Raw genomic sequence first — 27044 nt, 5'->3', positions numbered from 1 at the left:
GAACTAACAGCAGGATTTTGAAATCAATTCTTTGACATACAGGAAGCCAATGTAAAGACCTCGAGCAGAAGCGTTCTGAATCAGCTGCAGCTGTCTGATGCATTTCTTAGGGAGCCCTGTACGCTGTTACAGTAGTCGAATTGACTGAAGATAAATGCATGGATAAGTTTTTCCAGGTCTTGCTGAGACATAAGTCCTTTAATCCTCGATATATTCTTCAGGTGATAGAAGGCTGACTTTGTATTTACATTCCACCATTGTCTTTTTATCCCAAAATACCATTTTCTAACTTTTTGAAAATGAAAATGAGAACAGCATTTGACACTTCATTTTCAAAGACTTAATCTGCTCAATAGCGGACTTTACTCAAATTTTACATTTACATTGCAAGCAGCTTTCCAAGGGATACAATGCAAATGAAACTCTCTGTCACTCATCAAGGCGCGTCTTCAGTTAAGACATCACTTCCTCTTCAGTTAGAAAGCAATTTCACATTCTCAGGGTTCAATAGTTACCATTACACAACACAAGGCTGTAACTTTACAACCAAATGAAACCTTTCGACCGAACAGCTCAAAGATGGAGCTCCCGACTTCAAACTTGAATCTTGTAAGTTTTGGCATTTTTATGTTGCTTTTCTGTTTATTTTTAACACCCAGGAAAACTTCCATAACGTATGTTTCTCAATGCATAAAACATAAGACATAGCCTAATGCATATAGTAATAGAAAGAAACAAAATTACTCAACAGATCCAATTTAAAAATAACTTTGTTCCTATGTTCTTCCACACATGCCAGTATTGCAGGAAAGAAATTTGCATTCAGAATAAACAAACATGGAGGAGAGTGAGTTTACTCTGGGTAATACTGAACAGGAGGACTCGGACCATGCAAAAAAAGCGAGAAGCTCACGCGTAAGAGGGAAGTCTGTTGTATGGACGAGCCACACAACACTATTATAGCAGTTCCAGCCATGATGTGTGCGTCAGGTAACGTTTCATGACTTGCCCACAGACATTCAGCTAACATTTCAGTTCACCTAGACATGCTGTTGTTGTGATGTTATATGTGTATATGTTGATAAGAGATACAGTTGGAAATTCAAATCTCATTAAAGATGTGAGATTTTTGTTATTTCGCGCAGCCCTGTTTGTGAGTGTAGGGAAAAGAGAACTGAAGGGAAAAGCAAGGTGAGGTATTTTAAGAAAGCTTCTCTCCAGTGTGGATTCTCATGTGTCTGGACAAATGGCCTCTGACATGGAAACTTGTTTTACAAACTGTGCAAGTGAAAGGTTTTTCTCCAGTATGAACTCTTAAGTGTAAGGTCAAGGATGAGTTTTGTGCGAATCTTCTACCACAGAGAGAACAACTAAAGGGTTTCTCTCCTGTGTGGATTCTCATGTGTTGTTTCAAGCATGACTTTTGTGCAAATCTTCTACCACAGAGAGAACAACTGAAGGGTTTCTCTCCTGTGTGGACTCTCATGTGTTTGGACAAAGTGCTTCTGTTACCGAAACTTGTTTTACAAACTGAGCAGCTGAAAGGTTTTTCTCCTGTATGAACTGTTAAGTGTCGGGTCAATTTTGAGTTGTGTGGGAATCTTTTACCACAGAAGGAACAAATGAAGGGTTTCTCCGCTGTGTGACATCTCACATGCTTCGCAAACATTACCCTGCATTTAAACGTTTTTTTACAAACAGAGCAGCTGAAACATTTTCCTTCTGAATGAAGTACCATATGAGTCATTAAGGACTTCTTCCAGAGGAATCTTCTACCACAGACTGAGCAACTAAATAGTTTCTCTCCTGTTTGGATTCCATTATTTTCCTGCAAATGTCCCTTGTGGTCAAACTTGTAGCACATTCAGCTTGTTTCCTGATATCCTCCCAATCAAAACTGTCATCAGACTCCGGTTCAGAGGAGTTTGAAATCCTGTCATGAGGAGCTGGAATTAAATGTCTAGCTGGATCTGAGTTCCTGGCTGGTTCTGGTCCTCCACAGTCCTCTCCATCAGCTTCTGTTTTCATCTGTTCAGTGAGTCTTTGATGAAGCTGTGAGGACTGAGGTTTCTCTTCATCATCTTCTTCACTCTTCACAGGGACAGGAGTTAATGTAAACTTGGTGATATCAGCCTCCTCCAGCCCTCGAAGCTGTTCTCCCCCAAGACTGGTCCAGAGTTCCTCCTGTTCCTCCTTAATGTGTGGGGGCTCTGGTGGGTCCTCCTGGTCCAGCCTGGGGCTCCACTCCTCTTTAATGTGTGGGGGCTCTGGTGGGTCCTCCTGGTCCAGCCTGGGGCTCCACTCCTCTTTAATGTGTGGGGGCTCTGGTGGGTCCTCCTGGTCCAGACTGGGGCTCCAATCCTCTTTAATGTGTGGGGGCTCTGATGGGTCCTCCTGGTCCAGCCTGGGGCTCCACTCCTCTTTAATGTGTGGGGGCTCTGGTGGGTCCTCCTGGTCCAGCCTGGGGCTCCACTCCTCTTTAATGTGTGGGGGCTCTGGTGGGTCCTCCTGGTCCAGCCTGGGGCTCCACTCCTGCTGCTCAGGGGGAACTGCTGCTTTACTCACCAACAGCAGCTGGACGTCTGTGGAGAATAATGAAATACACACAAATTCCCTGTTAATATTTTAAAACTGACACCACTACTTTCTTAAATGCATGGAGAAATGATAAATTACATTTACATTTATTCATTTAGCTGACGCTTTTATCCAAAGCGACTTACAATTTTTTGCAGGATTTCAGATTAAAAGCATATCCAAATTATGCGATAAGGTAAATGAGACTATGCAGCATGATATGATGCTACATTATACTGAATATTAAGTTTTCTATCTGGAATATCAAGGGCTCCAATAATGTTATCAAAAGGAAAGGTGTTCTAAACTATCTTAAAAATGAAAATGTCCAGGTTGCTTTCCTCCAAGAAACCCATTTGAATGAGGAGGAGCACAAAAAATCTCAGGGAATGGGTCTTACACTACAAATAAAAGGGGTGCAATTATATTAGTTCATAGACTGTTGCAACTTACAGCTGAAAATAGTTAAGATATAGACGGAATCAGTAATGTTAGGAAATGTTTATGCTCCTAATGTCTATGACGAAGACTTTTTTGCCTTCCTACTCTGTAAAATTGCTGAAATAGACTGTACAACTATGATAATTGGAGGTGATTTTAATTGTTATCTTTCCCTGTCTCTAGAAAGAGACCCCCAACATAAAAATCAATCAAAATCTGGCAGAGCACTACAAAATTTTCTTGAGACATTTAACCTATTAGATGGTTGGAGATACATGAATCCTAATAACAAAAATTACACATTTTATTCTCCACCTCACTTGTCATTCTCACAAATTGACTAGGTATATATCTGACCACCTAGCCCAGTTGCTACAAATCGGATGGGATGCTTAAAACCCAATGGTACCTGCCACCTATTTCCAGGAAAAACGCCTAAAATAAATCAGTAATATCTCCTAAACCATTAGGCCTAGATACATAATTCTGGTCTCCTTTGAAAGGTCAGAAGCTATGGAATATAAATCCATTGTACATTAAAGAGGTGGTATTATACTCATTTTCAGGTTCAAAATCCTATTTAGGGGTTGTATCCAGAACAGGTTTACATGGTTTAATGTTTAAAAAAAACACCATATTTTTTGTCATCCTGCACATTGCTGCAGCTCCTCTTTTCACCCTGTGTTGAAGGCTTCGTTTTAGCTATGGAGTGATACATCTTGTCTCTAAATGATCTTTGTTGGGAGTTGCACATGCACAGTTCCTAGTTAAGGACTACTAGCCAATCAGAAGCAGAGAAGGGCGGGTCAGCGAGAAGCCGGTAAACAGCTTCGGCTCAGCTGTACATGTTGCCGACCACCTTGGCAACATGAACTGGAGCAAGAGTTTCAGAGTGGCTGTGTCATTTGTCACGTTAATTACATGACTTTAATAATAATAAAACAGCCTTAATTACTTCTCCTCTCCTGAAAACATTTATGACTCGTTAACCCTCCTGTTTTTCACTGCCCTCTCCCGGCTCACACAGCAGCACGTTTAATGTTACAGTAATATTAGTTTAGAGTTGGAGGCTACGCTGCTGACAGACGTGGTTATGATTATTTCCGAAACAGTGTGGCAGTTCTAGTCAACGGTCCTCTCACTTGTCCCCAGTTCATCACTTCTAAACATTCTCTAAAATCACGTAACGTTACAGCAGCTCACGCTGGGTCATAATATTTAGGCCACTGTCAGTTCTCACATCGAACTGGAGGGACAATAAATAATAACTACTCTAATAGTATATTCTAAATTTAAATAAACTAAAGGCTGCATTAAAAAAACACGTAAGAGATTTTTTTAATGTGCATCTTAGAATAAAGTGCTTAATTTCAGAAAAATGAAATAAGTGTCACCGGAAGTGCTTAAGTGTAGTCTGAACCAATTTAATGATAAACACTCAACACATCTTAACAATTAAACCACTTTAATACTCCTCTTCTCTTTCATTCCCTCTTAAAAAACACGTCCCTGCTTTCTCTTGTTCAGTGAGAAACATGAGCAGCTTGTCCTGGATTTTTAAGAGATATTCTCAGTTTGAACTTCCCGTGGGAAGAATGAGTACATGTACGAATCTGTCTTAGTTAAAAGCCATGTGAAATCTCTCCATGTGCGTGTTTCTCACTTGCGGACTCGACTCACAACGTTTATCGGAATGCACAGATTTGATTGGCTGAGCAGCGTCACATGAGCCGATTGGAACACATGCAATTGGTCTGTGAGTTGTTTCCTGTGCAGCTAAACCAGGACAGGAAATGCTAGAAAAGCTGCGCAGGTTAAAATAGAAACGCTCCGTCACGAGTTAGTAATTCTCAATAACAGATCAGCTTCAGGTCCGGGTCTGGAGAGGATGGCGGCTGGGTCCGAACCAAGACCACGGTCCGCCAGTCAGTGACCTCTGTTCTAGGTAATGTTCAACCTTGTCTTAGTGTTTATCTACTACTTGAATCTGCTCCTCTTCTCCCGACACTCACACACTCACAAACACCATGAAGTCTGGGGATTTATTAGGCTAAATGTTTCAGGGGAAATTGAAATGATGTAATTCATATCAAACACTCAGCGTTGTGTTTATTAAGTCTTCTGATATCCTTTAACACTCCTGCATACTGCAGCTTTCATTCATACTTTCATCAGCTGATTATACTGAGGTAAACACGCCGGCTGGCTCCGCCTCTTTCTGTCTCTCTCTCACTGTATGTGTCTCTGCTGACTTTCTCTATCAGCAGTACGTTTCATAAAGTTGCCAGGGAGAGACAGAAAGAGGCGGAGCCAGCCGGCGTGTTTACCTGAGAGACCAGAGGTTCAGGCTATGTGTGAAGAAAATAAACACTAAAATAAGGTGGAAAATTACCTACAATAACCTACTGTCAGTACAAATACGATAAACACAGGTACAGAGCCCACCGGCCGCCGCCACAGTCGCACTGTCTTAATGAGAGCTCAACAGTCCGGGGAGCAGGTGTGTCGCCGATCTGTCATCGGATCCGCGTCCCGAGACCGTCGACTTGTGTTACCGGACTCGTTTTCAGAACCGTTACATCCGTTCACTACATCTGATCATTAATATCACAAGTGATGATCTTATAGACCATGATGCATTGCTGCAAATTAAACTACCAAACAGGATGTAAAGGAGTTAAAATGAGCTGCAGCAGTAAAATTCAGCATTAATGCAGCAAGAATATTAATCCAGAAACATCAGATATAACAGAGAAACTCTGACAGGAACATTTTACTGCACTGTGAGTACTTTTACTGTCATACTGTAAGTACATGTTGCTGATAATACTCACATACTTTTACTGAAGGAAGGTTTGAATGCAGGACTTTTACTCGCAGTGGAGTATTTTCACAGAGTGGTATTAGTACTTTTACTGCAGTAAAGGCAGTTTACAGTGAGAATCAGCAGTAAAGTGTACAAACCTGCTCAGGCTTGAAAACAGCGTCCAGTAGTTTGCGTTGTCCACAAAGTTCCTCCTCGTTCTCCACTTTAGACATTTTTACTGATTCACAGCAGCTTTTCCTCCAGACTGTTTCCAGCTAGCAAGCTAAGCTAACTGCATTAGCTTCGTAGGACAGCGGGAGATAATTCAGATGTTAAACATGTTCAGATAAAGGGAACAGCACAGAGTCTATTCAGACAGCTCTATCTGGACATTTGGACATTTGGGCTCCGTGAAAAACACAGTTTGGTCTCTATGGAAGCTGCTCCGACTGTGAGGCCGAGCTCCGGCTCCGGCTACTTCCTGCTAACAAGCTAACTTCCTTTAGCATTCTTGGCTAACAGGAGATGAGTCTGAGGTGAAACATCCCGAAAGTTTAAACAGAGTCCACTTAAACACGTTGATCCTCACATGCAGGCTCTGCTGCTGAACTCCGGCTGCATCTCACGGTAACGGAGAAGTTAGCATGTTAGCCACCGGAAGTTCCCCTGCTTCTGGTAGCACTTCTGTGCTGATTTTCAAAATAAAAGGGACCGACCTTATATTTATCTTTGTTAAAAATTGACAATGGCAGAAAAATTCAGATCCTTTACTGAAGTAAACAGAGAAATACCACAAAGTAAAGTAAAAATTAAAATCAAGGGCAACTTGGATTAAAATACAAGAAGACGTTTCGTCCGTAATGGATTAACCTTCCTTGGAGAAGAGTAGAAAAAGCTTAATGTACAACACATTAACACAAACAACGTAAAAAATAATAATTATGATACTGTATAATAATATTCTAGTGTACACTCTCTGTGTGAGAGACCCAGGTTCAATTCCTCACTGTCACACATCCACCAACGTGGCCCTGAGCAAGACACTTAGCCCTAGTTGGTCTCTGGCCTCTGACATAAATAGCAATTGCAAGTCGCTTTAGATAAAAGCGTCAGCTAAATGAATAAATGTAAATATGTGAAAGAATCATATTACTCTTACAGGGCTGAAAGTTCTCCGGCACTGAGCACAAAATCTGCCACAGCAAATTTAGATTCAGAAAGTAGTCTTGCAAAAAGCCTGTATCTAGTAGCTTCATTCTCCTCAGGAAGTGCAGTGTGATCTTCAGAAATGCCTCTCTGCTGCTCCTCCTCTGCTCTTCCTCCTCACTGTCCAACACCTCCTCATCCTCCCTCTGACTCTCTAAGCATTCAAGAACATGTCCACACTTCGGTCTTCTCTCTCATCCATTTCCTCATCACCTCCCGCTTGAGAACTCGGCTGCCAGGGTTCTCACTCATACAAGGCCGTTGCAGCACATCACTCCCATCCTCACTCACCTTCACTGGCTCCCGGTCAAATTCCACATTACCTACACAATCCTCCTCCCTTGCATATAAATCCTTCCATGTCACTGCTCACCTGTACCTACTGGACCTTCTCCATCCCTACAGCCCGGAACCAGAACCTGCTCTCCGTCCAACACCAGACTGCAAACGTCTGAAGACAGCCTTCAGCGTCGCAGCCCCAGCTTCTGGATCTCCATCCCGTCAGAGATCTGCAACCTCTATGGACAAGTTTTAAAAAACTACTAAATCCAAAACTACAAACACACCCACACCTATTTATATTCGATCTAAAACGACCTCCTTTCGCTGTTATATGTGAGGTGTAAAACAACCTTGGGTCCCTTGAAAGACACTATTAAAGTTATCATTAATGATAACACAATCAAACTACACAGCTCAAAAAACTAAGGCAACACTGAAATCACACATCACCAGTCTTTATCGTACATTGTATAATTCGTTTAGAACAAACAGATGGATCAAAGTAAAATATTTAAATCACAGGCTAAACCAACTTGCATGACTTTCATCATAGCAACTCATAATTTCCCCACAGTAGTTTGGCCCCCACTTGCAGTCTGTGGCGCTACTTGGAGTCGTCAGACAAGATTCAGGTCCGGGGAACGTGAAGGCCAGTCAACGGCATCAATCTTAAGCCTTCGTCATCCAGGAACCCGTAAACCTTCTTGCGATAGCAAATATGGATGTGAACTCCTTGAGGAGCTGGACTACCTGCCGCCATGACTTTTGTGAGGCTGTTACGTCACAACTAAACAATCAGCCTTGTTTAAACTTCATCACAACACTAAGCGGTCATTTCATTGCTGTGCTGCACACTGGTTGGATGGCAGGAAGCCAATATTTCATTGAACAGGATTCCCATGTTTTCTGGTTTTCCCTCTGATGCGCAGCAGCTGTGCAGAGTTGATTCATGCTCAAAAACCTTTTCTTGCAGCTCCCCCTGACTTATAAATATACCACAGTCAACTGTTAACAGAGCAGAAGCGATTGGGAACAACAGAAACTCAGCCCGAAAGTGGTAGGCCACATAAAATCACAGAGCAGGGTCAGCGCATGCTGAGGCGCACAGTGCGTAGAAGATGCCAACTTTCTGCAGTCAGTAGCTACAGACCTCCAAACGCTGTGTGGCCTTCGGTTTAGCTCAAGAACAGTGCGTAGAGAGCTTCATGGAATGGGTTTTCATGGCCGAGCAGCTGCATCCAGACCTTACATCACCAAGTGTAATGTAAAGCACTGGATGCAGCGGCGTAAAGCACGGCGCCACTGAAGACTAGAGCAGTGGAGACGTGTTCTCTGGAGTTATGAATCACACTTCTCTGTCTGGCAATCTGATGGACGAGTCTGGGTTTGGCGGTTGCCAGGAGAACGGTACTTGCCTGACTGCATTGTGCCAAGTGTAATGGTTTGGTGGAGGGGGGGTTATGGTGTGGGGTTGTTTCTCAGGGGTTGGGTTTGGGGATGGCCTCTTCTTGTTCCAACATGACTGGAGTCCAATAAACCTCAGTCAAAAATTGGTGTAAAAAGAGTCTTTATTCTTTTACAATACAAAGACACAAGTTCATCTCACCAGGCCCCTCAAGACAAACTGAAGGAACATCTTACAAACTTTAGGTGCGTTCGAGATGATGGCGGCTGACTTTCGCCGACTTGATGGTCTAACGTGAGCTCCAGGTGACCGCAGGGGCGGGGACACATTCTACCTGCGTGAGCTTACTGTGAGCTGAGATCAATGACTGGTCTCTTAGCATTTGCATAAAAAAATGCCGCGAGACCAATCAAAAGTGTGGTTCCAAGATACTATTGCAGCCGGAGAAAAGCAACTGCGGCCGCCAGACTCAGCACCTGCAGTCGCCTTGCTCCCGCGAGGTTTCAGTGTCATGTGACATGGTGACGTTTTGAAGCGCCGGCAAAAGTTGGACACAATTTCTAACCAGCATGCCTTCTTTTAAGTCTAGCATGCATCACGTTAAGTCAGCGCTGCACAGCGTTGCATGAAGCCAAGCGCACCTATCGGTTTTTATAGTCCATAGTCTCCTCCTATTCTAGGTGGGATTTTTGCATCATCTCCACCACTTTATATGATCACCACTTTATATCATCTTTTTAATAAATTGCAATAGTGAATTGTCTATTGCTGCCATCTAGTGGCCTTTCCTATGTATTAATTTTCCACCTTTATGGTCCTTCAACTTAATTTTCTTTTAATATGTTAGTATGCAGGTGAACTTTACCACAATGTGTTTATGTATTTTTTAGACAATTCATTTACCATTTTTCACCATTGAAATTTAGTCATCAAATATTTTTAAAAGATCTATATACCCTAGATAACACCATTAAAACTTTACATTACATTTATTTAGACAGATTAACGTGTTTTAAAGTCAAAATTGTAATGCGTTCAAAACTCAAAGTATTCAATGAATATTCTGGTTACATACATAGATTACAACCTGTAAGACTCTTTATTTTCCACAACTGCTACTTTAATAAATTTTTCCCATGAGCATCTTCCTGCCATGCTCTTCACCTGGCACCTTGTCTTATCTCAGAGGCACAAAGGGTATGTTGACTGCTGAGCAGGGCACACAAAATTAATGGACTGCAGAGACAGTGAGAATAGAAGAACTGCTACTCCTGTGATCTTATAACAAGATATCTAGTGTTTCAGAACTCAAAGATCTCTAAACTCAGGAACCTTAGAAACAGCTGTAAAACAAGATATATGTTTATGACTGTTTTGTTTTCCTCAATCTTTACCGACTAACTTCAATAATTTCTTCATCTAAACCATCAACCTGCCTCTCCGACTAGGTTGCTTAAAGAAGTTTTACCCTTAGTCAGCACCTCTATACTAGATATAATCAATCTATCTTTATCAACAGGCTATGTACCACAGTACTTTAAAGTAGCTGTAATTAAACCTCTTATGAAAAAGCCCAAACTTGATCCGGATGTTTTAGCCAACTATAGACCTATATCTAACCTTCCATTTCTCTCTAAGGTTCTGGAGAAAGCAGTAGCTAAACAGCTGTGTGACTTTCTACAGTGCAATAGTTTATTTGAGGATTTTCAGTCAGGATTTAGAGCTCATCATAGCACAGAGACAGCACTGGTGAAAATTACTAACGACCTCCTTATTGCATCAGACAAAGGACTTGTCTCTGTACTGGTTTTATTAACTTCTAACTTTCATAGTTATGCAGATGATACTCTACCTTCAGGATGTTAAAACCTGGATGACCTGTAATTTTCTAATGTTAAACTCAGATAAAACTGAAGTTATTGTTCTGGGGCCTAAGCACCTCCGTGACGCATTATCTAAAGATATAGTTTCCCTTGATGGCATCGCCCTGGCCTCCAGCACCACTGTGAGGAATCTTGGAGTTATCTTTGATCAGGACATGTCGTTTAAGTCTCACATTAAGCAAATTTCAAGGACCGCCTGTTTTCACCTACGTAATATTGCGAAAATCAGGAACATCCTGTCTAAAAATGATGCAGAAAAACTAGTCCATGCATTTGTTACTTCTAGGCTGGATTACTGCAATTCCTTATTATCAGGCTGCTCGAAAAAATCCAGAATAGAATTTAAAATCATTCTTCTTACCTACAAAGCTCTTAATGGTCAGGCACCATCTTATCTTAAAGAGCTCATAGTACCTTACTACCCCACCAGAGCACTGCGCTCCCAGAATGCAGGGTTACTTGTGGTTCCTAGAGTCTCCAAAAGTAGACTAGGAGCCAGAGCGTTCAGCTATCAAGCTCCTCTCCTGTGGAACCAGGTTCCAGTTTGGGTTCAGGAGGCAGACACCATCTCCACATTTAAGAGTAGGCTTAAGACTTTCCTCTTTGATAAAGCTTATAGTTAGGGCTGGCTCAGGTGAGTCCTGAACCATCCCTTAGTTATGCTGCTATAGGCCTAGACTGCCGGGGGATTTCCCATGATGCACTGAGCTCCTCTCTCCTCTACTTTCTCTCCCTCTGTATGCAACCTCATCCCATTATTGCATGTTACTAACACAACTTCTCCCCTTTCTTGTGCTTTCTCATCCCTCTCCTCTCTCCTCCTATCACTTCCTGCAGGTGTTTCTGGCTCTGGAGCTGTGGAGTCTGGATCTGTGGTTGCGGGTCACCTGCTGCCCCCGTGTTCCTGCTCGACACCCTCTGCTGCAACAACTATTGTTACTAGTCTTATTGTTATTCTTATTATAATTATTAACATTACGATTATTATCACAGGCATTACTATAAATATCTGTACCATTATTCATTCAGTCTATAGCAACATCACCTTTACTGTCTGTACCTCTGTGTGTATATTGTGTAGGCTGCCTCCCTCTCCTCTCAACCCTCTCTCTCTAACCCTTGAACTAAAAGAGGTCAAAGTTAGTATACAGTATGGAAGTTTTCCTGGGACTTTATTCAAATTATCATGCAAATTTGAAAAGGAAAATGCAATTCCACAATAGCATTATCATTTTTCACATAATGTATGCGTTATTTAAGTAAAAATTAAAATGCAATGATCCAATTTTTATTTTCATTTTCACATACTTGTGTGGGCTTTCTAGGAAACAGGATTTGACATTTCATTTTCAATTTCATTTTACCTGCGCAAAAGTGGACATTCAAATGCAATTGGCAAAACAGCGCCCCATGTTTATTGCATTTACAAGTCCATGTCACCATGGTCTTATGTCAAAATGCTATTTTCTAACTATTTGAAAATGAGAACAGCATTTGACATTTCATTTTCATGACTTCATCTGCTCAATAGAGGACTTTTTTCAAATGCAATAAGTGAAACAGCGCCCTCTGTCTCATCAAGGCGGGTCTTCAGCAAAGATGTCACAAGGCTTAACTTCACAACCAAATGAAACCTATCGACCGAACAAGGATGGATCTTCATAGACTTCAAACTTGGAACATTGGAAGTTTTGCCATTTTTATGTTGCTTTTCTGTCCATAATATATTGTCAGTGCATAAAACATAAGACATAGCCTAATGCATTACTGAAAGGAACAAAATTACTCAACAGATTTAATGAAAAACTAACTTTGTTCCTATGTCCTTCCACACATGCTGGTTCTTCAGGGAAGAAATTTGTATTCAGAATAAACAAACATGGAGGAGAGTGAAGTTTACTCAGAACTGGGTAATACTGTACAGGAGGACTCAGGCCATGCTAAAAAAAAAAAAAAAAAAAAAAAAAAAAAGAGAAGCTCGTTGTATGGACACTATTTCAGCAGTTACAGCCATGTGTGGGTTAGGTGACGTTTAATGACTTGCCAACGGACATTCAGCTAACTTTCCAGTTCACCTAGACATGCTGTTGTTATGATGTTGTATATGTTGATCTATGAAGAGTTAAAGTTGGAAATTCCAAAGTCATTGAATTGATAAAGAAAAAGTGTTTCATTGAGGTATTTAAAAAGCTAAAATATATAACATAATAATGTAGAATCAAAATGTTGAAAAAACAGATGACCTACTGGTCTTGCCCTCAGTACATCAATCCTGCTGGAAGGAATCGGCTCAACAATCATCTCTGCAGCTTCATTTACTTCCACTGCTCTCACCAGCACACTTGTGGTTTTTGAGATGCTCAAGCCGAGTGTATCTTTTATTACATACAGTGCAACAAAATGGTTTCTCCTTTCTGTGGATTCTCATATGTCGATTCATATTTCTCTTTTCTCCACATGTTTTACCACAGACAGAGCAACTAAATAGTTTCGCCCCTGTGTGAACTCTCATGTGTCTGGACAAATGGTCTCTGACACGGAAACTTGTTTTACAAACTGAACATGTGAAAGGTTTTTCTCCTGTATGAACTGTTAAGTGTGAGGTCAAGGCTGAGCTTCGTGTGAATCTTCTGCCACAGACAGAACAACTGAAGGGTTTCTCTCCTGTGTGGATTCTCATGTGTTGTTTCAAACATGACTTTTGTGCGAATCTTGTACCGCAGAGAGAACAACTGAAGGGTTTCTCTCCTGTGTGGATTCTCATGTGTCTGGACAAATCACCTCTGACACGGAAACTTGTTTTACAAACTGAGCAGCTGAAAGGTTTTTCTTTTGTATGAACTGTTAAGTGTGAGGTCAAGGATGAGTTTTGTGTGAATCTTCTGCCACAGACAGAACAACTGAAGGGTTTCTCTCCTGTGTGGATTCTCATGTGTTGTCTTAGACGTGACTTTTGTGCGAATCTTCTACCACAAACAGAACAACTAAAGGGTCTCTCTCCTGTGTGGATTCTCATGTGTCTGGACAAAGTGCTTCTATTACTGAAACTTGTTTTACAAACTGAGCAGCTGAAAGGTTTTTCTCCTGTATGAACTCTTAAGTGTGAGGTCAAATTTGAGTTGTGTGGGAATCTTTTACCACAGAAGGAACAAATGAAGGGTTTCTCCACTGTGTGAAATCTCACATGCTTCACAAACTTTACCCTGCATTTAAACGTTTTTTTACAAACAGAGCAGCTGAAACATTTTCCTTCTGAATGAAGTATCATATGAGTCATTAAGGACTTCTTCCAGAGGAATCTTCTACCACAGATTGAGCAACTAAATAGTTTCTCTCCTGTTTGGATTCCATTATTTTCCTGCAAATGTCCCTTGTGGTCAAAGCTTGTAGCACATTCAGCTTGTTTCCTGATATCCTCCCAATCAAAACTGTCATCAGACTCCGGTTCAGAGGAGGGTGACGCCTTGTCATCAGTATCTGGTTGTAAATGTCTAGCTGGATCTGAGTTCCTGGCTGGTTCTGGTCCTCCACAGTCCTCTCCATCAGCTTCTGTCTTCATCTGTTCAGTTAGTCTTTGATGAAGCTGTGAGGACTGAGGTTTCTCTTCATTGTCTTCTTCACTCTTCACAGGGACAGGAGTGAATGTGAAGATGGGGATATCAGCCTCCTCCAGCCCTCGAAGCTGCTCTCCCTCTTTACTGGTCCAAAGTTCCTCCTGTTCCTCTTTTATGTGTGGGAGCTCTGGTGGGTCCTCCTGGTCCAGAATTGGGCTGCTCTCCTCTTTAATGTGTGGAGGCTCTGGTGGGTCCTCCTGGTCCAGAATTGGGCTGCTCTCTTCTTTAATGTGTGGAGGCTCTGGTGGGTCCTCCTGGTCCAGACTGAGACTCCATTCCTCTTTAATGTGTGGAGGCTCTGGTGGGTTCTCCTGGTCCAGACTGTGGCCCCACTCCTCTTTAATGTGTGGGGGCTCTGGCGGGTCCTCCTGGTCCAGATTGGGGCTCCACTCCTGCTGCTCAGGAGGAACCTCTTCTTTACTCACCAACAGCAGCTCGACGTCTGTAGAGAATAATGAAAAACACACAAGTTGTAGAAAACGAACTTCCTGTTAACATTTAGACCACTGACACCACTACTGTCTTAAATGTGAGGGGAAATGATAAAACATTTTGTAAAACATATTTGAAAGTAAGGCTAGGCCTAGGGATTGTGATGAGATTTAAGTCGATAATGATGTTAAGTTTGGAATTTTTTAATTCAACGTGGATAGATCTACAGTCTATCACACAGCAGAAATAACAATAATAACCAGTCAGTCTGCAGTTTTTCAGAATCAGAAGGAGCTTTATTGCAAAGTAGTGTTTTACACATACATGGAATTTGCTTTGCTGATAAGGTGCTACAGGAAGACAGACATACAGATGACAGAAATAGATGTAGAAATATTTAAATATGTAATAAACAAATGCAAGTTATATAAGAATAACAGAAGAATAGAGAACAATAATACAACTGACAATAAAAAAATAAATAAAAAAAATGTACAAAACAATTTACAATTAACAAAATAACAAATATGTGCAATGTGCCACTGGTTTGCACATCAAAGTACATGCCCAATTCATACAGCAAAGCATTATCTGAGCTCCCCAGAGAATGGGGGTGTGGTTAATTGTCGGACGTAATACCATGACAACCAAACACTGACAGGCTGGAGTGTTCATTAACGATATGCTGTGTTAACATCACTACACTGTAAAGTTTAGTACACTTTACTGTCTGGCAGGAGTAGCTATTACTTACCCATGATAGAAACTAATCGTTTCAGCGTATCAGCTGGGAGGTGGGAGGCTCCACTACCTGACAGTTGTGGGGTGCCTGTGTCACAACTACCCTCCAATTTTAACTGCACCTTAGTTACCACACACCTTATCTTTACTCCACCATACAACACTTCACAATCCATGACATGCATCCAACACAAAACAATACATTTACAGAGGCAGGCAGAGGGGTTGAAGGAGTGGGGGAGATTCTCATTGGCCTTGTGCCCTGCCCCTGGAGGCCCGGGCGTGCTGTGGGGTTTGTGACGGCCTTGCCTGATCTGGGGTGGGCTGGGGGGGGATCGGGGCTCTCCTGGCGTGGGGGCCCGCTCTTGACCTAGGGATCTGGGGACTCGGGCTTGTGGCTTTTGCTCATTTCAGGGCGGGTGGTGTGTCCCTGGGCCTGGGGCCCCGTTGTCTCCTCTCCGGCAGGGCTGGGGCTCCCGCTGCTTCCCCCTGCCAGCTCTCTCACAGTGGGGGCATTCGGGAGTCTCTGGGGCGCATGGCCGGTTTTGTCGGGGTAGGTTTTGGTGCTCCTCCTTGGGGGTGCTTGACTGGGGGGGCTGGGCCCCCGTCCAGGGATGAGATCGGCCTTGGGGGCTGCTGGCACTGCCTGCACTCTGGGGAGGGATGCCTCTGGCTGGGCTGGGGGACCGTTGGCCTGGTTCTCCCGCGTTATCGGCGGCAGGGAGCTTCCCGGCACGGCTTTCTGCTGTTCTTCCTTGGGGCGGGGTACAGCTTCCCCCGGGACATGCGGTCTGGGGTCCTTTGCGCTTTGGGGGGTCGCGGGGTGCCCTGGCTTCGGGGGGGGGGGGGTGTCTCTGCTCGGGTTGATCCGGTTGCGGTTTGGAGGGCTGCGGTGGGATTGTGGGGCGATTGTTGATGTATCTTGATGCATTGTGCTTTTTCCCTGGGCAGGGTCTCTGAATGGCTGCTGGGTGTTTAGTTTGTGCATTGGAGTCCGGGGGAGGCATTTCTTCGTTGGCTGGGAGGGACCACTTTGCCTCCCTGTTTTGCTTCGTTGGCCTCGGATCCATGCTTCCCCATTTCTCTATCGGCCAGTTGTTGGACCCCTCTGGATACTGAGGCATATAATTAGTTTTCGGGATGTGCAGTGTGGATGTGGGGCAGGGCTGTGCTCCGGTTTGTTCTGGGTTTGTGCCTGGAGTTCTCGGCCCTTGACGGGTGGGTGGGTGGGTTGGTGGTGGCATGCAGCTGAGCTGGTTGATTTTTCCTCGTTGCTGGTTTGCCTGGTGTTGCACGGCGGCCGGGGGGCGTGCTGGGAATGGGGGATGTCGGCTGGCGCCGGCAGCCTTAGTTTTTTCCGGCGGTTGGAGGGACGGCGGACTTTTATTGGCGGGTGCACGGTGACCGGTGCGGCGCGTTTGCTGCCGAGCTGGGACTTGCTGCTGGTCTTTCTCTCTGCTGGCTTTCGCTGTCCTCGCACGCGGGATTCGCGGGGGGCTGCTGGGCATTGGGTGTCGCCATGCTCGCGCAATGTGCATGTTGGGCTCCTCACTTGTGTATTTGTGTTGATGATTGCGTGGCATTTGGCCGTTTTGGTTGTTCGCTGCGCGGCGGTGGGGTGCTGGGTGAGCACTTGGGTATGTTGTGCACGCGCGCCGCGGTCGGCCCAGGCGCTGATCTTCCGCGGGTTACGCTTCTTGCGTTCCGTCGGCATTACGTTGTCAACTGGCATTTAGGTCGGGGTCTTCCGCATTTGCATCGCGGTGCATCTGGGAGTCTTTGTTTTTTGATTGATTTTTTTCTTTTTTCTTTCTCCCACCCCTATTGGTTACTGGGGTTCTTGCCTGCCTGTTGCTGGGGTAGGTGTGGCACAGTCGTGGCGTCCCACTCTCACTAACGACTACATTCTTTAACAGGCTTATGCGCACACATGCACACAGACACACACAGTATCACACATAGACACAAACAAATTTAGGTTGTCCCTGGTAGAATTATTCGTGATGCTTTTCTTTCAGTTACTTATTTAATTATTATTCCAGCTCTCGTGGCTGTGCTGTGTTGCTTATTTAGTGTGCTAAATAAGTGTGCTGGACTGTTTCTTGTTTTCATTTTTCTCTTAGTTGTCTTACTATGTCAGCTGTTTATTGCTGCTGTTCGGCTGGTTGTCTTTTACTATTATTATTATTTTTATTGTTTGTTGTTTTTCTCCTCCCCAAGCCCCCCCCCCCCCCCCCCGTTCTATTGCAGGTTTCGTTGCTTTCTGCAATTGGTGCAGGTCTTGTCCTTTGTCTGTGCTGTCTGTTTGTGCACCCCCATCCCCGGAGTATAAAGGAGTATATTAATACTCTCTTGTTAAAGTAAAATCTGTCTGGCACAATATGGTATCCAAGTCATCATTCTCTATACCAGGCTGCTGGGCAGGACAAAAAAAAAAAAGCTAACTTTCTGCAATAACTATGCTAGCTAACTACACCTGGCTAACTACAACTTAATTAACTTAGCTAACCAAACTAGAAAGACTAACCAACCATCAGACACAGAGAGACATACCTACTGTAAATTCTAAGTAAATTACATGATGATTGGTTAGCTAGCTCACAACGATGTTTATCGGTTTGATGCTCTGACTTAACAAGGCGTGACGGCGCAACAGTTTAACGAGGCATGACAGTGCGCCTGCGCAAGCTTGAAGAATGATGTATGACTTATGGAATTACTATAGTTATACGTGTAGCACCCCGCAAAATATATAGATTGTTTCCTCTGTGTTCTGCTAATAGAAATATAGTATATCCTGAAATATGGGCCAGTTCAATTGTCCCTGGTGTGTAATACATTTTTGTATTAATATGTTTTAATTATGTTTTGTGAGGTGTTCAAATATTCTATGTTGTGAGTAGCCCTTGAACCTCCCAGGTCATTTTCTTTTGTATTGGGTGGCCAGGTGTCAGTTTTGTTCATTATCCAAAAAAGGAAAAACTGGAAAAGAAACGGAGACGGAAAAAAAGACGAAGCCGAGGAAAGAAGATAGATACGCTCAGAGCTGTAAGAGGTTGTAGGTTCCATAGGATTAATAATATTACTTGTCCTAAAAGTTAAGCGGCAGGAGATTTTTTTTGTCAGTGTGAGACCTGTTAACACAGGAGAGTGAGCTGTGTTTTGGAGCTGGTTAAATCGGCCACGGAGATTCTACTGAAGTGGAGCTAATGCCATAGCCACGTGCAAACTGCTACTACATAGCTAGAAACCTATTTTTGTCGCCGAGTTTCTGAGTGAGTATGGACATTGCGAATTGTAATGGAATTCACATCATTAGACAAAATATGGTAAAGCTCATTAGTGTTTGTGAATTTCTGGCCAGTGTGCGTCGGATGCTGCCACCCAAGCTGCTGCAGTAGATGTGCTCAGGACTTGCCGTTGCAGGGCGGAGGTGTCTGTGTTTGAGCACGGACAGAGCCTCAGGACGGGTTTCTTCATTGTGCATCTCTCCACTGGACAGAAGGGTTCGGAAGGACTGTCACTATAAGCTTTCTGTTACCAAGGTCAATGCGTACAGAAAATATTTCTCTGGGAGGTTGCAACTGAGCTCCAACAAGCGCGCCAACGTTATGGTACCACAAACTGAGAAAAAAAAAACGGGTATTGTTCAGTAATTTCATTTGGACCATGGGGACATTTTAAAAGGGCAACTCACCTGGTTCTGGAAATGAACATAAATATATTTTTGTGTACAACATTCAAGTTTGTGGTCTGATTTATATGTGTGCGATGGTAATGTGATTTGTGTGATTTTGGCAAAAAAGAGTAAGAGTTATAGGGGCTAAATATATGTGCATGGGGGTTTTATGCTCGCAAGAAAAAAAACATACCACAACAGTATAGCTATATTTAAGCTAACCAGGCCTCTCTGCACCCTAGCCAGTATCGCAAGCCAAAGTTGTTAGTTGCTGTAAATACATCCCAAGTTAAATTCTAGTAACCCCTCACCAATTCATTCCCCATACACATGATAAATCCAAAAAAAACCCCAGTGGAATTGAGTGGGAGGGCTACATACGTCACCACCCCGTTTTAACAACTAAGCAACTTTTGCAACTTTGAGCACAAAATTAAGCTATTTGTCAAAAAATATTTTGCGAATTATGTGGGTAAACAACATTGTAAGGAAATGACTCAGAAAAATATGAAATATAGAAATGTCAAAATATACTGGGGGGGGGGGCCTTTAAGAGCTGGCGGCCAGGCTTTATCAGTCTCCAAAACTTTTTCACATCTGCACCTGGCTCACAATATTTCTTCAACATAAATAACACGGGAGTACAAAGAGACTGTGGCAGCGAAAAAAAGACTGGGAGTCATTGTATAGTAAATATGGCGACATGCACAGTTCAAGTGTTTTTAATAAAAACACCAAAACAAAACCACTGCTCAGTAGCATTGTGTAGCAAGATCCAATCAGGAAGCCAGACCTGAGTGTCTGATTCATCGTTTCCAAACTTCTCCATTTAAGGTGTTCGGATTCACCGTTTCATCATCGACGAAAGGTGCAAAAATAGCAGAAGGTCTGCATTTTAAAACGGAAACATAGTGTGGATGTAGACGGAGAATAGGGGCAGAGTTGCATGGGGCAGACGAGAGAGAAGCAAACGCTGCCAGGACTTTATGGAAAAATTAATTTAAAATCCAACATCAAACTATACCGGTATAAATGGTATTGTCTAATTTTAAATCTATTTTGAAAATAGATTGGAAAACCTTATAATACCAATATACCCTAGGTTTAAGGGATCAGATATTGACCCGGGGAAGAACGATGCAAAGTGGAAGACTAGATGTTGCAGAACTGGGTTGGTGGCTGCTGTGCAGAGCAGGGGGGAACGGTGGATCAAAGTCCAGAGGGTGAGAGGCTGAGCAGCTCCAGAGCAGAATACAGGAACAGGATAAGAGCTATTTCCATTAGTTCAATATGCAAAATTCGCTTTAACTTTTATTATAGCCTAGGAAATGTTCTTACTCTCTAACAGGCCTAATTTAATTATTTAAATGTGTTCATTATGTTGTTGTAACCTACAATTTACTGGTTAAATTTAAATGTAGTAATTTGACTGTTTTGATCTGTAAAATGAATAAACTCATTCTTCCAGGGACATCTAACTGACAGGTGGCAGAAAGGGACAGTGAAAGCGAGCGGAGCAGAGGAAAAGATGTCTGGCAGTAAATGTACAGTGTAGGTCACAGTGTGTCCGTCAACAGGTTGCAGACAGTCAAAATTAATCATGTCATATCTCAACCTTTAGTTTGTGACATTGGGGTTCCACAAGGCAGCCTTTTTGGACCCATGCCATGTGCCATGTCATCTGCTGGTGTTGGTCCACTGTGTTTTCTGAGGTCCAAGGTCAACGCAGCCGTCTACCAGGAAGTTTTAGAGCACTTCATGCTTCCTGCTGCTGACCAACTTTGTGGAGATGCAGATTTCATTTTCCAACAGGACTTGGCACCTGCACACAGTGCCAAAGCTACCAGGACCTGGTTTAAGGACCATGGTATCCCTGTTCTTAATTGGCCAGCAAACTGGCCTGAACCCTATGGAAAATCTATGGGGTATTGTGAAGAGGAAGATGCGATACGCCAGACCCAACACTGCAGAAGAGCTGAAGGCCACTATCAGAGCAACCTGGGCTCTCATAACACCTGAGCAGTGCCACTAATTTTGTTACTTTTGCAAACCAAGAACTTGTCATCACAAAGACCTACAACTACCTTGGTGTCCTACTTGATTCACACCTTACATATCGGGAACACATTTCTAGATTAACAAAAAAGTTTAATCAAACTATGCGCATAACAAGATTAGGTCATATCTTTCCTTTTCGGTTTCTGAAACTTACCTACATGCCATAGTGTTTTCAACAATGTCCTGCTGTCTTCCAATCTCTTACTACTAAGGACATCACTGAACCAATAGCACAACTATATTACAGAGCACTTAAGATCCACAGTAATCTTCCAAAGTGGTCTCATCATTGCAGTGCGCTCACACGCACAAATGCTTTGACTTATCAGAACTACTTACTCATTCCAGTCTCATCATACAAAAACAACTATGGTCAGAAATCTTTTGTCTATATTTACACTAAAATTTGGAATGACATTCCCCATCACATTCAAACATTATCATCCATCACATATTTCAAAAAGTCATATAAACTGTTTCTTCTTAACAGTCATACTTGTACACACTGATTGTTCATGTATTGTTTTTAGTCTTGTTTCCCCGTATTTAATGTTTCACTTGTTTGTATCTGTCTAGTCAATAATAATGTCCTGGTTAAATGTGTTGAAATTGTGTTTATTGTTCTATGTTGCTGCAGAACAGGAACCTGCTAAACCAGTTTTTAAACCGAGTCAGGCCCGTTTACTGTAACCAAATTGTTGCTCTTAAACTTTTCCTGTATAATAAATGAAATGAAATAAAGTCTGTTTTCCAACTGCTGGAAAAGTGAAGGCGGTTAGCGCTAGCTAACATCTCTTTAGACGGCGGTCTGGAAGCTGAGCAGGAAGGCTAACAGGACGTTTTTTGGCTGCTATTTCAAGTTTGTTTGTTGTCATTCATCCACATACTGAGTACACAAATGAACGAAATGCCGTTTCTCACGATCCTCGGTGCTCAATACAAGATTACAATGATCAACTTACAAGACACAAAAATGTAACTACACTAGACGAGACAAAAAAAAGATCTGTAAAGGTTGAGTGAACACAGTGTGGCTGGAGTGTTGTAAAGTACAACTCATAATTGAATCTTTACTAATAACAGCAGCATCAGAAATGAAAATAGAAGCAACAGAGGTCAGTAATAATGCTGTTATGATGATAAGTAACGCTACATTTATTTATTCAAGTCACGTTAAACAGCTGCATGTCATTACTACCTACCTACCAATCACACAGTGAGAAAATGTATCTTTATCCTATTCGTTTTACAATCGCATCGTAGCCCTCATAATCGTAACGAGGTGCCTAGAGACTCCCACCCCTACAGATGACTCATTGTGATGCATCAAGATATCGAATCGTTGACAGGATAATCTTAATCAAATCGTTAATGACGTAGTCTATCAAACATCTGCACTCTGTGTTCACTATTGTTTTACCTGGTCCGTGCTTGTAAAATATCCGCCGTGTCTGCGACTTGTAAGGTAAAAAAGTTTTTACCAAGTCTTTGTGTGAAACGCGCCCCAGCCGATGCCATTGTACATCCCAGTGTTTTGTTGTAGACGTCATCCGATGGCAATTTTGCAGACATCGCACAACCCTAGCTGTGTAAAACAGCCGGTTACTGTCTGTGCCGCTGTGCGCATGACGTACAGTGCAATCACTTTTTCACATTTAGTTATGTCTTATTCCAAAATGGATGAAATTCATTATGTTCTTCATCCACAAATCTACCAACAATACTCCATAATGACAACGTGAAAGAACCTTTGCTTTTTATTAAAATTAAAAAACGAAATAGGCACAAGTATTCATAGTGGGTTTAGAATGACTCGGAGAAAATCAGACATTTGTCACTGCTCGGCGCCGGTTAAGGTGAAAACCGGCCAATTTACATCACTGGCCAGTCCATCAGTGCATTCCTAAAACCTCCTATAACATTTTCAAATATTAAATACTACAATGACTTGGATGAATATGTTACGCTTATTATTTACTGAGATGTATATTGCCCAGTCTGCCCCACTAATCAACATTTTAATATTCAGTGTGAATCCACTGCTTTCCATCTTGCAGAGTTTAACTAAACCTTGACTGAGTGACAGATAATCATTGTCTTGTTTTCAAATGATGTGAGCCTACGTGGTTATTTTTTCAAAGCTGCAGTTTATCAAACATAATAAATAGTTGTATTTCACGCTAACAGACACAGTCTGGTAAGTTAAGAGACCAAGAGATGTGCTGCTCAGCTGGTTAGCAGGACAGACAGAGACTCACTGCAGCTGCACATTGACATGACTGCGTTCTGCTGACATTTGAGAGGAGACCAACTTCACCTGCCTGCTGTCCACAGTTCACTCTCATCAAGTTGTTTCTCTCTGTGCCCAGAAGTTTAGTCCTTCTTTCTCCTCCTTAAAACTTGTGAACATTAACACTCACTTTCACCTTTGACACGAGAGCCGAGTCGGTTTTATCACTTTTAACATGTGTTTTTAAATGCTGCTCCACTCAGGTGCGCTGCATGCTAATAACAACGTGACGAGGTTTCGTGTTGAATGAAACAGAGAAAAAAGTCGATATTTGGCTTAGAAATGTAGCAAAGTGAAAGTAAAAAGTTGTAACAACTAGAAATACTCATGTTAAGTACAAATACAGGAAAACACCTACTTAAGTACAGTCCAAGTATTTGACCTTAGTTACTTTCCACCTCTGGTCGTGTTTTAACGCTGCAGTCGTGTTTTCTGTAATAAAGTCAGATCAACTAAAGATAATGTCTCTACATCTGATCATTAACATCACAAGTGATGATCTTATAGACCATGATGCATTGCTGCAGATTAAACTACCAAACGGGATGTAATGGAGTTAAAATGAGCTTAAACATCTGCAGCAGTAAAATGCAGCATTGATGCAGCAGGAATATTAATCCAGAAACATCAGATATAACAGAGAAACTCTGACAGGAACATTTTACTGCACTGTGAGTACTTTTACTGTCATACTGTAAGTACATGTTGCTGATAATACTCACATACTTTTACTGAAGGAAGGTTTGAATGCAGGACTTTTACTCGCAGTGGAGTATTTTCACAGAGTGGTATTAGTACTTTTACTGCAGTAAAGGCAGTTTACAGTGAGAATAAGCAGTAAAGTGTACAAACCTGCTTCAGGCTTGAAAACAGCGTCCAGTAGTTTGCGTTGTCCACAAAGTTCCTCCTCATTCTCCACTTTAGACATTTTTACTGATTCACAGCAGCTTTTCCTCCAGACTGTTTCCAGCTAGCAAGCTAAGCTAACTGCATTAGCTTCGTAGGACACCGGGAGATAATTCAGATGTTAAACATGTTCAGATAAAGGGAACAGCACAGAGTCTATTCAGACAGCTCTATCTGGACATTTGGACATTTGGGCTCCGTGAAAAATACAGTTTGGTCTCTATGGAAGCTGCTCCGACTGTGAGGCCGAGCTCCGGCTCCGGCTACTTCCTGCTGACAAGCTAACTTCCTTTAGCATTCTTGGCTAACAGGAGATGAGTCTGAGGTGAAACATCCCGAAAGTTTAAACAGAGTCCACTTAAACACGTTGATCCTCACATGCAGGCTCTGCTGCTGAACTCCGGCTGCATCTCACGGTAACGTGAAGGAAAAGTTAGCATGTTAGCCACCGGAAGTATAATTGCTTCCGGTACCACGTCTTTGCGGATTTTACCCACCTTTTACTTACAGGCTCGACATCGTTGTTAAGAATTAAAAATGGTAGAAAAACCCAGATCCTTTACTGAAGTAAATACATAAATACCACAAAGTAAAGTAAAAGTTAACAGGACAAAATGTCTGTGAAGGTTCTCAGTCATCCAGGTAATAATTATCTAAAGAAGATTAAAATCAAGGGCAGCTGGTTGAAGACACTAGAAGACGTTTCGTCCCTCATCTAAGACTTCTTCAATTCAGAATTGAATTAGATTAACATTCCTCGGATAAGAGTACAAAAGCATAACAACACATATTAATACAGACAAAGTAACAAAGTATAATTATGGGACCGTATAATATTCTTGTGTACACTGTCATATCTGATGGTATCATATTACTCTCACAGGGCTGAAAGTTCTCCGGCACTGAGCACTAGCCCTAACCCTCATCACCAAGTCTGTCTTCTACCACCTCATGAACATCTCCACACTTCGGCCTTCACTCTCATCCATTCCTTCGTCACCTCCCGCTTGGACTACTGCAGTGGTGTCCTGTATGGGGCATCCAGCAAGGTCCTGCACAGGTTGCAATATGTACAGAACTGGGCTGCCAGGGTTCTCACTCACACTTTGGCAGCACATCACCCCCATCATCACTCACCTTCACTGGCTCCCGGTCAAATTTCACATTACCTATAATTTGTAGATCTCTCAAGTAAAAGCAAAAAATACTGTTTAACAAACCTACGCAAGTAAAAGTATAAAAGTACATGGTTAACAAAGTACTCAAAGTACAAGTTACTGTCTGTTTTAATACTGTTTAATGTGTGCAGCTCAGAAATCTTCTCTTTTTAGAATAATAAGTGTTTCATCAGCAAGTCTTTTTTCTGGGGAATGCATTTTGCTATCCTTGTTGATTGTATCTAATTTAGCTATTTTTTATACAATTACATTCCTTCTTTTAAATTGCATGTGTCTTTTATTATGTTTTATTATGAAGCCAACCAACCCAATGCTTTATTTCATCACAATTAAATAAACATGTATGTTGACCATAAACAGCTGAAATAATTCCAGTCACAAAAAAAGACTTGTTTTTTAGATTTACTTGCTACTCAAGTAATTCTTCTGTAATAACTTTTGTATTCTTACTCAAGTAAATATTTTGATGACAGTCAATTGAGAATTAAAAAAATTTCAGCTAAATGATTAATGTAAATGATCAAATTATCATTAAAATATCGTGGAGATCATTTTTACATTGGGTTTTTCTTTGCTCTCCCTCCTCTTTGTTCAAAAGCCACTCAGGACTGATTCCTGAACATGTAACATTGAACTTACAGGTGTTCAGTTCCTGCTTTGACCACTTTCGGCCACTAGATGTCCTGTAAAACACAGACATGACATGTCGGTGACTGAAAACAAGAGTTTGATTCATTAAACTGCAAACTATCTGAACTGAGAGCAGACAAGGAATTATGTTATTAATACGTTACAGGCATGTAAGAAATAAACAGCATGTTCTCTTCAGAAATAATTCAGTTTAAATTTTAACTTTGTGCTCCACGGGTGAAGAGTAAGATCACTGCTACCTGTGTATTAACTGGAAAAGATTGAGTTACTGTGAGCAGAATCCCGCAAACATTTCCTACGTGAGTCTTTACATTCACTCATTTATTTTGTCTATTTTATTAGATGAGTTAATGAACATGATCATCAGGTTAGACTACAACCTTTTTTCTCATCTTTAGAAACACATGAAACAGCCAGAAACTGCTTGTTTCAGGTTCCAGTACATATATTTTACTTTATAATGATGATTTACAGTTGATGCAACAGATTATCTATAAATGGCTTATTGATCCATAACAATTTGTTTTCCAAATGATAAATCAACACACTTATTAAAGCATTAAACATGTCATTAGTAACTTCTAATGGTTTGCAAAACAAAAAAAGTTCACAACAGAAATCCACTGAAATTTAAAGTAAACCTGAAACCAAATGAAATATTTTTTATTCACCGCAAGATTTCCAATGAAAAGAAAACAGACTGTAATGAGCTGGTAGGAGGGAGATGTTCTGCATCATTTTTTTACAAATGATTTGTAGCTGATCAGTTTAAGAGTCAACTGTTCATGTTTTACACATAATGAGATAAATTCAAGACCAGGAGAGTCCATTCAATTAGAAATAAACTGTGCTGGTGGTGGGGCTGGACAATAAAACAACAACAACAATTGTCGCG

General features: G+C 41.9%; 2 protein-coding genes and 1 pseudogene across 2 annotated transcripts; 1 reads left to right on the top strand and 2 right to left on the bottom strand.

Annotated features, from left to right (window-relative positions):
* LOC119887775 overlaps positions 1 to 27044 on the top strand; it is an 878746-nt pseudogene that overhangs the window by 491936 nt on the left and 359766 nt on the right.
* On the bottom strand, positions 330 to 2283 carry LOC119912206 (gastrula zinc finger protein XlCGF71.1-like). The gene has a single exon (XM_038731320.1). It carries the CDS (start codon positions 1862 to 1864, stop codon positions 1202 to 1204), a length of 663 nt encoding a protein of 220 aa, XP_038587248.1. The 5' UTR covers positions 1865 to 2283; the 3' UTR covers positions 330 to 1201.
* LOC119901032 (gastrula zinc finger protein XlCGF57.1-like) lies at positions 11756 to 24770 on the bottom strand. Its single transcript, XM_038716486.1, has 2 exons — positions 24267 to 24770; positions 11756 to 14656 (listed from the first exon to the last, which is right to left on the bottom strand). Exons 1-2 carry the CDS (start codon positions 24340 to 24342, stop codon positions 12912 to 12914), a joined length of 1821 nt encoding a protein of 606 aa, XP_038572414.1. The 5' UTR covers positions 24343 to 24770; the 3' UTR covers positions 11756 to 12911.

The sequence above is a fragment of the Micropterus salmoides genome, unplaced genomic scaffold (assembly GCF_014851395.1).
Source record: "Micropterus salmoides isolate LMB-PRFRI ecotype aquatic unplaced genomic scaffold, ASM1485139v1 Ms_hic_scaffold_1, whole genome shotgun sequence".
NCBI lineage: Eukaryota > Metazoa > Chordata > Actinopteri > Centrarchiformes > Centrarchidae > Micropterus > Micropterus salmoides.
The sequence above is the reverse complement of the archived record's forward strand: the minus strand, read 5'-3'. Positions and strand labels throughout refer to the sequence as shown.

Excerpts from the sequence above, each read along its gene's own strand:
- LOC119912206 (XM_038731320.1), bottom strand. The coding sequence starts at position 1,864 with ATGTGCTACAAGTTTGACCACAAGGGACATTTGCAGGAAAATAATGGA.
- LOC119901032 (XM_038716486.1), bottom strand. The coding sequence starts at position 24,342 with ATGTCTAAAGTGGAGAATGAGGAGGAACTTTGTGGACAACGCAAACTA. Across the intron at positions 14,657-24,266 it reads TGTTTTCAAGCCTGAAGCAG|ACGTCGAGCTGCTGTTGGTG; the intron begins GTTTGTACACTT and ends TATTCTCTACAG.